General features: G+C 39.7%; 1 protein-coding gene across 1 annotated transcript; it reads left to right on the plus strand.

Moving 5' to 3' along the window:
- Window positions 1–1,756: 1,756 nt before the first annotated feature.
- Window positions 1,757–7,178, plus strand: gcdhb (glutaryl-CoA dehydrogenase b). The gene is made up of 12 exons (XM_085352062.1): window positions 1,757–1,854; window positions 2,079–2,194; window positions 2,490–2,522; window positions 2,636–2,776; window positions 2,901–2,963; window positions 3,352–3,522; window positions 3,658–3,787; window positions 4,913–5,129; window positions 5,249–5,352; window positions 5,478–5,603; window positions 5,967–6,127; window positions 6,339–7,178. Exons 2-12 carry the CDS (start codon window positions 2,092–2,094, stop codon window positions 6,410–6,412), a joined length of 1,323 nt encoding a protein of 440 aa, XP_085208188.1. The 5' UTR covers window positions 1,757–1,854; window positions 2,079–2,091; the 3' UTR covers window positions 6,413–7,178.
- Window positions 7,179–15,255: the final 8,077 nt, after the last annotated feature.

The raw sequence follows: 15,255 nt of genomic DNA on the forward strand, positions 1-15,255 counted from the left end.
GGCATAGGAAGAGACAAGAAATGACAAGAGCTGTTTTAAGACAGATTTTTGAATTGGGCTATGTTGCTTCTTTTTAATAAGTCGGGTTTTTTATTGTTTGAGACTGTTATGTCCCTCTGCAGCCCCTAATCTCCTCAATGTTTTCAGCTGGTGCTAATTGGCACACCTAGTCAGGTGTGAATAAAAGCATACCTGAGGCAAGCTTCCAGGGAGCTCACTTGTCTTTGCCTTGGTGGCATCAGCCATTTTAACCAACCTGGTATTCCATTTTAAGAAAAAAACCTCTTCTCACTAACACTCTGGTATTCATCTTTTTTTATGTTGCGGCTTTTGAGTTGGGTTATAACATAAGTGGGGGCTCGTCCAGGATTGTTTGGACATTTTTGTGGAGACTGAATATCAGTTTGTTTGACTTTTAAAGTGGGTGAGAGGATGGTGTTCACTGTGATTGAGCAACGTCCCTTTAGTGTGTTTCAGCTGGGTGCGTTTAAAGTTACCTCGAGCCTTGTACACCACTGAAGACTAGCTAGGTAAAGTTAGGGTTTTATTGTTTTTAGCATCGTTCCCGGTCGAGCCCCCACTTATGTTACTACCCGGCTCAAAAGCCACAACATAAAAAAACCGACGAATACCAGAGTGTAGGTGAGAAGAGGTTTTATCTTTAAAATGGCTGGTGCCACCAAGACAAAGACAAGTGAGCTCCCTGGAAGTTTGCCTCAGGTATGCTTTTATCCACACCTGCCTAGGTGTGGCCAATTAGCACCAGCTGAACACATTGAGATGATTAGGGGCTGCAGAGGGACGTAACAGACGCTATGGATTCAAAAAAATAGCTTAAGTATTACTGTATAACCTATAATAACTTTATTTATAAAACGCTTTCAAACTAAGTGCTGAACAGCTATTTGAAGAGATAAAAACAATAAAGAATATGCATAATCATTGACACTGATTTAAAAAATCTGATAGAAACTAAGATGCTATCAAATAAAACAAACAATATTTAAGTGTAAATATGTGGTGTAACAGATCTTGTGATTTGAAATCAAAAGAGACATAAACTGAAGGTATCTTAATCATACTCACAGCAGTCTCACTACTGTGTTGTCCTCTTACCTCTAACCTATTTTGGCAGATGGCTGCTCCTCCCTGCCTGCTTATGCTGGAAGTTTCTTTCTGTTAAAAGAAAGTTTTTCTTTCCCACTGTCACCAAGTGCTTGTAGTTTCTTTACCTTATAAAGGGTGACTGTTGTTGTGATTTGGCATTATTCAAGTAAAACTGATTCGAATTGAAAGGAAATGTTATTAGGGAGCAGACAATTACTAAACTGCGCTATTTTAAAATTCCTCAATTGATAGTAAAATCCATTTGTAAAAAAAAATCTTAAAACAAAAACGAAAAACGAAATTATGATCTGGCGTCCACTTCCTGGAATTAGGGTGCTGACATGATCTTTCCTTGTAGCGATCACGCTTTTATTTTGGGGAACGGGAGCACAAACTGCCACTCCCCCGCTAATGAGCCAATCAGAGTGCGCTACAGCTGCCGAAGAGTCATTTAAAGTCGGTCATTTTCAGTGATAATAAATGGCCACAAATAAGCCGAGCGGTTGTAGTGTTACCTTTTTGGTCTCGGATATTATGTGTGTAACCTTCATTAGAAAGATGATTGATTCTATGTGGGAATAGTGGAGTACTGTTCAGTCAGAGGCGTATGGTTAAGGCATTATGCCACACTTGTCACGGCCTTTGCGTGATGACGTAGACTGAATGTGTTTACGTCCAGTCATGTAAAAGTCATCCAGGGAACCTAAGAAGAGCTAGGTCGAGGATAAGTTGTTCCACTTGACGCAGGTAAAACTTGGTCTTACGGCTGTCATTGGAGTATTAACAGTTATTCTCAACACAGAATACATTTTTATTTTAGCTATTTGGAAATTAGCACATTAATTCCCAAGTTAGTAGTGAACTAGCGCTGTTAGCTTTTAGCTACAGAAGTTACCTAATGTAGCACTGGTTAGCCTGACTAGCCTAAGTGATAAAGAATCGTGGATCTTAATGGTCTTCTTATTTTCTAGACCCGTTTTCGTCATGGCATTGAGAAGCGCTGTGTGTCGTCTCTTAGTCAACCCTCACAGATGTGCTCTCATCACAGCTTCCAGAGCACAGGGAACTGCAGCACCTATCACACACGGTTAGTACGTGTCGTTATGATCAGCATGATGTTCAGATTTATCATTTAAAGTTGACAGCCACAGGGAGAAATACAATGGTTTTAAGTTTGAAGCTGCGCTTGATACAGAAATAAATATACCTTCAGTTCAGATAGTGTTCTCGAAATGACACTTGCATTTCCATTTGCTTTTTTTATAGAGGGAAAAAAACAATATTTTATCGTATATTAGGATATATTAAATAGTCACAAATCCTTAGTTCATAGTATTAATGTTTTTCTGTTGCGTGTTTTTGTTGTTGTTGTTCCTTCACAGATGCAGAGAACACAGAGCAGAAGCCTAAAGCACGTACGTGTTCACTTTAAGAAAAAATTCTGAATAACATTTGTAAATTGTACCTTTAACCCAGAACCATTTTTTTAGACTTTAAGTATTAAATTGCTTCTCTAAATGCCTGATAGCGAAGGTCCAGTTCGACTGGCGTGATGCCCTGGACCTGGAGGGTCAGTTAACTGAGGAGGAGATCATGATCAGAGATTCCTTCCGGACCTACTGTCAAGAGAAACTCATGCCTCGAATCCTGATGGCGAACAGAAACGAAGGTGAGAGAGAGCTTTTTATTTACCCACATGTATATGCAATTAGATTGCTCATTTAGTGTTGTATTACACACGTGTTGGCTACATAACTGCACATCATGTCTGGTTTTGTCATTTTTATGTCAAGTGTTCCACAGAGAAATCGTGTCAGAGATGGGAGAGATGGGTGTCCTGGGTCCAACTATTAAAGGTCAGTCCAGTCACGTGTTGGTTTTAATGAAAAGCTGTAAACTCTAATCGTACTTCAGTTGCAAAACAGGCTTTTCTTCTTCTTTTTTTGTACATTAATGACACAGCATGGACTGTGGACCTGTGCACACTGAAGTTGTGTGCAATGTTTGCTTTTGGGAAGTCTCAATAACAAACGTTTTAGCCTTTTACACTTTTTTCCTCTTTTTATATAATACTTAACATTATTTTTTGTATGTCTAAAAAGTGTTTGGAAAGAGAGTTACTGTATTTTGCTTTCTTTCCAAGCTCTTTAAGCTTCTATGACCTGGATGACTGAGAATCTACACAGATATGTCCTCATTTTATGCACTGTCACTGCTGCTCTTCTTCCTGTGTTGAATGCTAAGGTTACGGCTGTGCTGGGACAAGCTACGTGGCCTATGGTTTGATCGCCAGAGAAGTGGAGAGAGTGGACAGCGGCTATCGTTCAGCCATGAGCGTGCAGTCATCTCTGGTGATGCACCCCATTAATGCCTATGGAACAGAAGAGCAGAAACAAAAGTACCTCCCCAAGTTGGGTAAGAAGGGAAAAGAGTAAAAATACTTTATCAACAATAATTCTGATATTGACGGTTTAACTGTGAAACTCCAATGCAGACCTCATGAGCGCTCAGGTATACGTCTTACTGACTGTGTGATCCACTCTGCCCCAGCTCGTGGAGAGATCCTGGGTTGCTTTGGGCTGACGGAGCCTAACCATGGCAGTGACCCCGGAGGCATGGAAACCAGAGCCAAATACAATCCATCCAGTCGCACCTACACTCTGACTGGCTCCAAGACATGGTAAGCAGTGTCACAGTCCTTCTAGGACACATCTAACCACACAGCAGCCATATTAAAAATACATTTGCCAGTTATTTTGGGTTAACAAGCCCACGCCACATATTTAAATTACTGGAAGTGTGCAGTTTTGTGGTTCCCGCATAGAAATCCTGGTAGAATTGTATACAATCTACTGAAAAGTTGTTTGGTGGTAACTTTGACCCAAAATAAGGTTTAAAAGTATTTTCCAAAACCGACATTACTTGTTCGACACGTGCATAATTTACAGTATTACTCAGTTTTATTCAGCCAGGGCTCACACGATAGCTCTGACTCATCCCACAAGAACACCGAACAAATGCAGTGCAAATTCTCAACCACGTGCATGTGTCTGCTGGCCTGGCTGCAAGAAAGCAGATGATTGGCTCTTTGACAGGAGGGCTTGAAGGATTAATAATGCGTTTGGAAGTTATTTTGAGAGATGCACCCCATTAATGCCTATGTGTCCATCTTTGCCTTATCATGTTTTTCTAAGTGTAAATATATGACATGTTGATTGTATTCATAATATTCTGAATGTTTTCTCTGTAAATTGCAAAGTATAAACAGAGTTGACTTGTTTGTTCTGGTACAATCGGTTTTAACCGCGTGTGTGTGTGTGTGAGTGTGGGTTTGTTTTTTGATCTTCTTTCACTTCTTGTAACCTCTAAGAATTTTCCTACTTAGTGTGTTGTGTCATTAGATGTACACACGGGGGAGCTCTTCACAGCTAAAACAGTAACAGTGTAGTGTTTAATACTAAAGTTTACTAGTGTCGTTTTTATTGTTTTCAGGGCCATACCTATCCTATCTTTGTTTAGCAGTTAAAATAAAATTTAATTCTGTAAAACTTTATGTGCAATTTACATCTTGTAGCACAATGAATTTACACCCCCCCCCCCCCCCCCCCCCCCCCAAAAAAAAAAGAAGAAAAAAAATCGTGACATTTTTTTGTACTTGGTCAAAACTGGTTGATTTCTTATGGTAACAACCATCCACAAAGCTACAGTATGATACTATAAAATATAGGTGTTCTATGTGCTTTATAAAAAAACAAACAAAAGTTGTCATGTGTCTTGATATTGTTTCATTTGCTTTCTCTTTCAGGATCACCAACTCCCCAGTGGCAGATATAGCCGTAGTCTGGGCCAAATGCGACGACGGGAAGGTTCGCGGCTTTATTTTGGAGCGCGGCATGAAGGGCCTCTCGACACCAAAGATCGAAGGGAAGTTCTCCTTGAGAGCCTCGGCCACCGGGATGATCCTCATGGACGAGGTGGAGGTTCCTGAGGAGAATCTGCTGCCTAAAGTATCCGGCCTGGGGGTGGGTATAGTAGCATGTTTAGAAAATGTTATTTCATCCCTTTGTTTTATGCGATCACTAACTTATTACTTATTAATTGAATAGTTTCTGTCACTCATGACTACTGTTTGTTGTTGTAGGGTCCCTTTGGCTGCTTGAATAACGCCCGTTACGGTATCGCATGGGGTGCTCTGGGTGCTGCAGAGTTCTGTTTCCATGCAGCTCGTCAGTACACTCTCGACAGGTCAGATGAACAAATGACATTTTTTTTTAATCCACATTTTTAAACTCTATTTAATTTACTTATCTTAATGTAGTGTATTAATTATTCTTAATAACATTGTTTTTGTTTTTTTTATTCCACAACAGAATCCAATTTGGAGTACCATTGGCAAGAAATCAGCTGATGCAGAAAAAAATGGCTGACATGCTGACAGAAATCGCCATCGGCCTGCAGTCCTGTTTGCAGCTGGGCAGACTTATTGATGAGAAGAAGTAAAAGCACCTCTATCCTCTAACTAAAGGGCATTAGATGGGATGCAGCAGACTCTTAGCACCTCTTGCCATCCTTCAAACTAAATAGTCGCTGTGGTCTCTTTCTGTCAGGGTGACGAGGGGAAAAACATCCCTCAGTGCGTCTCAGAAGTGTCGTGAGTCAATAAAGGGCTGAAAGCTAAAAGAGTAGAGCCTGAATGTCATCGAAATGATAAATATTTGATTACCTAAGGTTCAGTCTCATTTTGGGTGTCTGTAGTGTAGTCATGTGAAGGTATTGGGTACAGTAAAAAGATACAAACACAACTTCATTCACACTTCATTGAAAAACAATGCTTAACAAGTCTGTTGCTTCCTTAACAGAGCGTCTCCAGAGATGATATCCATGCTGAAAAGGAACAGCTGCGGTAAAGCCCTGGACATCGCCAGGCAGGCCAGAGACATGCTGGGAGGAAACGGGATAGCCGACGAGTACCACATCATCCGCCATGTCATGAACCTGGAGGCTGTCAACACCTATGAAGGTGAGGACTTGTTTGACAGTCTGAATATGTGTTTAAGTGCGCTACGAGGTTTGGTTTTGATTGAGCAGATTATGCACAAAAAAAAAGTCCATTTTAACTAAATTGCCTCATCACTAAGTGAGTCGTTTTGTAGGAGCGCATTAATCCCCAGCAGCAGCCATCTGTGCCCCCACCTCCACATGAGTAACCCCTGCGTTATCTCCTCCTCCAGGTACCCATGACATCCATGCCCTGATCCTGGGCAGAGCCATCACTGGATTGCAGTCCTTCACTGTGGGCAAATAGTTCTTCTGTTTTCCCAAAACAACAAGACAGCTGTCAGAAATGCAAATTGCATCAAAACCGTTAGAAGTCACGAGCAGGCTTCAGATCGCTTATGGACGTAATTGATTGTAAAAAGCATACGTGAGTGCGTTATTTAGGGAAAAACGTGTCATGTTTTGAACATGTCAATCAAGGTTTGTAGAGCGTAAATACTTCAGAAGAGATTCTTTTACACCCTAAAGAACATTTTTTCACAACAGGAAGCGACTTTATTGATTGTTTTACTGAAAAAACACGTATTTTGAATAATTCCAACTAAGCTCAAGATCCAGACTCACTGGCGTTATAGTTGCGTTAAAAAGATAAAACTGTCGTTATGAAGCTACAAAACATAAATGCCTGTTTTGCTTGTGAAGTGTCATGCATTTGAAATGTTGAATTGGTGTGTCAGACACAGTATACTGTGATTACTTGTAGCACTTTACAGGATCTAACACTAATGGATCATAACTTTGCATGATTTGCGAGAGGTCAGAGTTGTTGATCAGCGCTCAAATAAACATAAAAAAAAACAAATGTCTGTACAGGAAGTGACGTTCAGGTTGGATGAGACCGGCTACATCTTTTTGCCCTGCTTTCATTTTCGGTTTGGTGACAACTTCAAGACTTTTTATCTAAATAAAAGTAGAAGAATGTGAGGCATTGTTATATTTGTACATGATTAAGAGACAACGTACAAGTTACATACAAGACTTCATAAAGTGTGAAAATAATTTGTGTGTCTGACGGGAAATAAAAGTTGTTCAGTTTAAGCTGACTTCAGGATTCTTTCTTCTGTCCACGAGGAGCTTAATGCCACCTCTCAAATCCAAGCTGTCTTTGCCTTTTCCTCATCTAAATGAATGTTGCTGCCCTATTCGGGTTGGGTGCGGATTTCACTGATAATCCTCGTCTCACTTTGTTGTAGTTTAATCTTTCTCAGATGACACAGCACATGTGGAGCAGATCTCTGCACCTGTGTGACTCAAAAATGTCAGGACTCCTGGCCTGATCCTGTTTTTCAGTGAGCAGAAATGCAACGTAAAATAATAGTCGAGCTCACTGGATCAACTCGACGTGAAAAAACTGAAAGGGTTTATTATAAGCTTAAAGGTTGTTTTAATCAGCTTTTGATTTCATGTTTTTGTATGGCGACTTGCTGCAGTTATCAGGGTTAATGGCTGTCAGTGTCTGGGTTTACATTTACATTATAGACGCTTCCCTTGGGCAGTGTTATTAGAAGGCACAGAATACATTTTCGTTGCTATGCAGGTTTATCTATCAGTGAAGCCAGGTGATACACAGCAAATGGTTAAACTGCAGAAATGTCTTAAAGACATAAAAATCTTTTTCTGCTTCTAAATTCAGATAAAACAGGCTATTGTAATTAGCCCTAAAAATGGAGCTGGATGTAACTTCCAGATGGACTTTATACCAAAACAACAAACAAAGGGAAACTATCTGAAATATCCATCAAATTTACCTCATCAAAGTAAGCAAACCTAATTACAATAATTTACCTCCCTAACTAAGATAAACAGGTGAAAACTATAATCAGATAACAAAATTTACATGATAAACAACACCTCATGGCATCAGTCGTAACAATGTTAAACAAATATGTAGGACTGTTTGCTGATGCTGAAAAACTAATTATTGCATTCATCACTTCAAGGCTGGACTAGTGTACTTCATTTTCAGGTCACTCTATAAGTTCCTTAAAAGCCTGAGTTAATCCAAAACACTGCAGCAAGACAAGGACTAGAACGAGAGACCATATTTCTCCCATATTAGTTTCTTTTCATTTGCTCCCTGTTAATCCAGAATTCAATTGAAAATTGTTGTCTTTAAATATAAAGTCTTGATGAATTGGATCTATTTCTACCATAACAGAGCACTTTGCTCTCAGACTGTTTCCTAATGTGGTTCATGAAAGTAAAATGGGAGGCAGAGCCTTCAGCTTTCAGGCCCCTCTTCTGTGGAACCAAATCCCACTTTGGATTCGGGAGACAGACACCCTCTCTTAAGGGTTTTGGGATTAGACTTAAAGCCTTCATTTTTCGTAAAGTCGGAGCTTGATCAGATGACCCTGAACTTTTCCTTACAGTGCATCCAGAAAGTATTCACAGCAGTTCACTGGCATTTGTTTAGTGAGAGTCACATGTTTTTGTTTTTATATACTGAGGCACAGATCTGGAGTATAAGGGTATAAGCACAGTGGCCTCGATCATCTGTAAATGGAAGAGCTCAGGACTCTTCCTAGAGCTGGACACCCGGCCAATCTGAGCAATCGGGGTAGAAGGACTTTAGTCCGTAATGTGACCAAGAACCTGATGGTCACGCTGACTGAGCTCCAGTGTTGCTCTGTGCAGAGATGAGAACCTTCCAGAAAGACAACCATTTCTACACCAATCCTCAGTCAGGCCTGGGGTACTGTTTGCTGAATTTTGAGGTAAAAAATGAATTGAATCCAGTTTGGAACGAGGCTGTAACATGAGGAAATGTGGAAAAGTGAAGTGCTGTGAATACTTTATGGATTCACTGTAAAACTGGCAACCCTTTTAAAATGTAATGACCTTCAAGGTACAAGGTTTATTTATTCATCATTTTAATCACAGGGTTACATAATCAAATGCACTTGTAGTCTCGTAATGCTTCTATCATTTCTTTTTTCTAACCACTTATCCAGCCAGGATTGCTGGGGGGCTTTTAGCAAGAGGCAGAGCACACCCTGGAGAGGCTGCCAATCTGTCATGTGGCTTCAAACTGCTCACAAAAATCTAAGAATGCCATTATTTTTTTTCCCTCCTGCATAACTCTGCGACGGGGAAATATCTGCTACTGTATACTGAGCCTCCAACTTGAGCCTCTATTATTCCCATCCCCAGCTTTGTGCTTTTTCAATAAGTTTCCACTGAGCAGCTTGGTGTTTTTCCCTTTGTCTACCACTACAGTCTGTTAAAATCACTACACACAGCTATGTTTTGTGGATTCTAACATTAAAGAGTCTTTTTTTCTGTTGGTCAAGAATAGAATCAGCTGTGATACAGTAAAAGCAATACTATAAAACAGTTTTCTATTTAAATCCCCCAATCTAAGTATCTTCTCTGTAACTGTCCCTGTGTTAATATACTCTTAATGTGTTTGACAAAAGATAAAACAGGACTGTAATGTCTATAAGTTATGTCTTCTGCAGATTCAATGCAATTCAGTTTTATTTATACAGATCCAAAGCACAACAACAGTCGCCTCAAGGCGCTTTTATTGTAAGGTAGGCCCGACACTAAAGATAACCCAACAATCATATGAAATGTTCAGGAGATTATTATGTGTTAAAGCTACAAAAAAAAACAGCAGTGATGTGCTGAAGGGGTCACATCAGCCCAGAAATATAATAATTTTCAACAGATTCAGACAAATTTAACTCCACTTTAATGATAGTAATAAATGATAAATAGTCCTTACACTACGTTTGCTTCAACTGTGACATATCAACAGCACACAACAGTGTCCTGCTTGTGCACAGGCATCCGCTCTTTTGTCTGTACTGTTTTGTCTCTCCATGTCTACCTCACTTCATATCCAGGACAAAATGTTGTCGGTGCTTCAGATAATCTTTATTTCTTTTTAATCCATAAGGCCATGAGGGATGTTGGGTTGTGCAAGTCACTGTACAGATAAAGACCTCCATCCTCTTCAGCTCCATCGCATGTCTGTCACTGCCACTTTGAAGTGGAGGGAATTAAAGAGCTGACAAATCCCCAGCCTTACATGATGCCCAGGCATGTTTTACGTGGTGCTTACATAAGGAAATTGCTTTTTTTTTTCTCATCCAATTGCCTTTCATCCTTTTGGGTATGGATATGTGACTAATTGTACCCAGCATGGACTCTGTCTTCAGGGTTCTTTCTGTCAGGAATGATGGAGGCTGACATGATGGTTCTCTTGTTATGGGAAATTAGAGGACTGCTCATATTTCCTCATCCAGGCATTAGCAGCAGCCATGGCGGTCTAATACTTGGATAATTAGGAGGCTTTTCATCTCAAATAATCATCTGGATTATAACCCCAGAGAGTTAGCAGCTCTGTCAAAATGAGTCATCGCCATGATGGGACTCAAATGGCAGAGTTTTTACACATTTAGTAGGGAAAAACACGACAATTCTCTGACCACATCCAAATACCGGATTAGTTTGTCGGTATACCGACAAACTAATCCGGTATTTAATGAAGTCTTGGCCAGCAGCTTAAAAGGCAGTGAAGCACTGAATAAAATGTTTGATGTTTCTTCTATTGTTTCTACAACTTCCTGGGTCAAAAGTTATGGTACAGAATATCAAGTTGGGATGTATGTTTGTTCTGGTGTTGAAAATGAGATGCCTTTGTTCAGTAAGATTGTCAGTATAATTGTTAGCGATTTCAATACTTATCTTCTAACTTGTAAGGTCTCAACAGTATATTTCAATGATCACTTAAATGCATTTGTTATTGAGGATGGATTAGATGTCTTTGCACTGATCTCTGTAGATGATCTGGTGTACTATAGACCTTATGATAGGCAATTTTCAAATGGCACTGATGACAAAATGTACATTGTCCCATACTGTAATTTTGTATGACTTGTTTACTTGTGGTGTATCTGAATACAAAGTATTTTGGAACGTTAATGTCTTGTATTTCTTTGTAATGGGTGGATGTTGGGGGTTAATTGTAGCAGTAGAGATATCAGAGATTAATGGGAGTTTATTGTAATCTGGTGGTATTAATGATTTGACTGACACTAGTGTTAGTGTTAGAAAATTAACACTATTCAGAGTTGAATTTTTTAACACCAGGGCTAGTGTAAAGTACCACCAACACTATTCGGTGTTAATTTTTAACACTTAACACCAGTGTAGAATATTTTTGACACTGGTCAGTGTTACTCAGTGTTAATTTTTAACTCTGTGCAGTGTTAAAATAACACTAGCTCGTTGTTAAAAATATAACACTTTGAAAAGTGTTAATTTAACACTCAAAAGAGTGGACACATATAGACACTTTTCTAGTGTTAAATTTAACACTCACAGTGTCAATTTAACACTGGCGATTTTGCTGTGTATGAGCAGTACAATTTTTGGACGGCAGGTTAAAGCCCATCTTTAATTTAACTCAAAGACTTAAAAGCTACACATTTTTTGGACTTCTTAATCCTACGTGTGATAGCAGCAGGCTCTACCATACTTTGCATTGTATGTTAGGTATATTAGGTGAGACGGTTGAACTCTAACAGCCCTGACATAGAAATATTGAGCACTTGCAGTGTGAACTTTGGTAAATCAGGGTGTTAACACCCAATATCTCCAAACACACCTTTACTAATAACATGCCTGCTTGTCTCATCACTACATCTATGGTGAACGATTTTCTCAATGTAAAGCATTTCTATTTCTATTCTCGCTTGAAGATAGAAATTTAAATGCCAACCAAATGCTGTTAACTGAGGTATTAGAGTTATGATTACTGATTGGGCCATAGCCAGAGGGTGTTTTAATGGCACATTAATACATGTCATTTCCAGAAGGTTTCCTGAGTCTCCCAGTACAGCCTCAAGAGCAAGGAGGAGATTCCAGGAGACACACAGTTACTCTAGGACATCCAGGCGGTCCTTAACCCATCAGTAGGATTGCTCTCTGCTCCTTTGTGCAAGGAGAAACAGGAAGAGCACTGCAAGAGCTACAAATGACCTCCAGCAGGACACTGATGTTGATGTCTGGGTAGAGAGTCCCCATGACATCAGGAACATTCCCAGATGTTGTCAGGCATGCATATCAGCACATGGGGCCATACAAACTAGAGTACCATTCAATGTTGCTGCAATGAAATTTTTGCAAAATGCACTAGCTTGCCACATCATTTGTTCACTTTGATTTCCAGGGTGTGTTTGAATGCAGCCCTCTGTAAGATGACCATTTTCATTCCCATCCAATGATCTGGTATCCTTTCCTTCCTAACACTTTACCCAGTCTGTATTAGTGTAGATAAACGTGGCTTTAAGTTGTGATGTGTTTCCAGAAATATTGGCTGGGATCAGTACTTTGAATGTATCAATAATTTCCAGGACTAAAATAATGGCTGTTACCAGAAACACCTGCCTTACAATTTGTAGTGCTGATCTACTAAATGTGCCCATAAATGTCCAGTTTCCACATAGCTGGCAGTAATTAGACATACTTAGATTGAGATTTAGATTGTTGTCTAATGCAGAGTAACTTTAACGCATAATAAATGCTCAAGTGTGCATCTTGGAGGTGTGTCCATGCATGTGGTGTGCATGTTTTTTGCCGCAGGTCTGTAGCACACAGGCATCAATCCATGGATTCGTGCTCTGCTGCAAGAAAAAAATCAATATTAATGTATTTAAGGAAGTAATCGTGCTTCTCTCTGCAGGTGACGAAACATTTGATCTCACAGTATTTTTACAAGTGTTTGTCCCCAGAGTCAGGATCAAATTAAGAAGAAAAAAAGGCTTTTAAATAATGCTGCCCCCTTGTATGATCTTACTCCTGGAACGAGGAGCTGAAATTGTCAAAACTGACTACTATGGAGTTTAAGTCCATTTTCAACCAGACTTTTACATGGAAAAATAAAATATATCACTATAATGATGACACAACCTGAGTGTAATGTGAATCTTTGTTATATCCTTGACTGCTCTGACAAAAATAATAGCCAGCTGGGTTTGGACAAGATGTTGGACATAAGAAAAACTCTCATATGCTCGGAGAATACCTCTCTGACTCTATGATTATGCATTTATTTTATTTTAAAAGAAGGTCTGGGTTGTTGTTGTTTTTAAACAGTGATCATCATTATTGTGAAATGCAAAAGAATGCAAAAGTCTCATTTCTCCTATTAACGTCTGCAGGATTTTACACTTGAAAATATATATATATATTTTTTTAATATTTATAATTAGCATTTTTTTTTAATATTTAAAAAAAAATACATAGCATATTTACATTTTGACCATAACCAGTAACCGTGACTGCTGCAGCAGTATGGCAGTGGGCTGTAACGCATTTTTAAAATGTGTTTGTGTGATCATTTGAGACTGTGAAAGTGGATATGCTGCAAAGAAGTGTCTTTGCCCACAGTTACCTTCAAGTCCACCCAAAGGTGCTAATAAGGTTCAGCTCACCCCCGTGTCCCGTCTACAAACCCGCAATTTATTCAGTTTAACTGAAAGACACACTGACATTAACACCTCCGGGGACGTCCCGAGCTGCGTACATGAGCAAAAATAGCATCTCTACGCGGTAGAAAGGACTAGTTTCCTTTCAGGGGACTTCTCGGTAGCGCTGCTTAAGCCTGCCGTGAGCCGACAGTTTCCAGCAGGGTGAGGGTGCGTGGGCTAAAGTGGGCGGACCTGACAGTTTACAGCTGCCGGCGGGACGCATGTTTCATTTCAGCACCAAGGACAGAGCAGGAGGCAGCAGCACCCACCGCACCTTACATAAGAACCCCAAGCCAGGAGCGCTCTTTACCGCTGAAGGACTGGATCGATTTGGTGTCTGAGAACAAGGGATGAAGTAAAGAAGTGAGATGCAAACTTATCAGAACTTCATTTTCATTTTGCCCTTCATATTTCTTTTATTTTCTTTGCGAAACTGGACAATTAACCTTCATATTAACGGCAAATTGATTTTATTATTATAATTTTTCCATAATGTCTTCGTGTAAGAAATATCACCCTCGTGTGTGGAGTATGGTCTGGTTATAAGAAGTGAGGAAAAAGCCCACACGTGTATCACCTGTTCCTGTAACCATGAATGGTTATAATTTCACCGATTTCAACTCCACCCACGAAGCACACGCTTACCCTTACTCAGCGTCGGTAGACGACCCTCTGTACCGGCAGTACAAACCCCCGGTGAAGGAGCTCATCCCTTTACCAAAGGCGGTGCTGTATCTGCTCATGGCCGCTCTGGTAGTAGTTGGAGTTGCCTATGCCATCATTGGACACCTCATCAAGGATCTGGCCATTGACATAACAGGTACGTGCCAGTCACCCAGAGCAGGCAAATCAAACTCCTTTTACACCGTGGGCCGTGTATGCAGCCCATTTTGATCTGAATTGACCTGTGAAACTTCCATTTGTGTCAGTGTAAAGAAGTTCAACTACACATTTAATGCTTGAGATATTTTAATGAAAGAAGTGCAATTTTACAGCTCACTTTTTATCCACATGATAAAGAAATGCTGCTCTGGGCTTAAATTGTAAGAACCAAATATGTAAAATTACAGAAATGGTTCTGTTAGCTCATTGTGCAGACTGTGCTGAAATTATAAAACTGAACTTTATTTGTTAATTGACAGAATGTCTTTTTTAAAATTGTGAGCCCAGTGTAAAATACTACATTTCAACAGTAGATTGTGAAAAAACAGGAACTTTGTGTTTTTAATTATTCATCTTTATTACTGTGGTGGAGAATGAATGGCAATAGGGGAGAACTTCATCAGTGGTAAAAGCTGTACAACCAGAGAAAATACAGTTACAAGTCTAAAATTGGTGGCCAGTTCTGGCACCGGGGTCTTCTGTTTGGTACTCCTCTGTTTGGATTACAGCTCTGAGAGTACAATAACAGGGATGCAGCAGCAGTGAGGATACACTGAGTACTGATGCATGTACTTTTAACACCACTGTGATCCAAATGAGTTCATCTGCACTCAAAGCAGAGGTTATTTTTGCTCTATATGTTAATAAACATGCCAATAAAATGGGGACAGTCAGTGCTTGGTAGCTTTAGTTTAGCTTTAGTACTACAAAGGCTTAAACTGAACCA

The sequence above is a fragment of the Diplotaxodon limnothrissa genome, linkage group LG4 (assembly GCF_057381915.1).
Source record: "Diplotaxodon limnothrissa isolate DT_005_m linkage group LG4, D_limnothrissa_male_GT1.1, whole genome shotgun sequence".
In the NCBI taxonomy this organism is placed as follows: Eukaryota; Metazoa; Chordata; class Actinopteri; order Cichliformes; family Cichlidae; genus Diplotaxodon; species Diplotaxodon limnothrissa.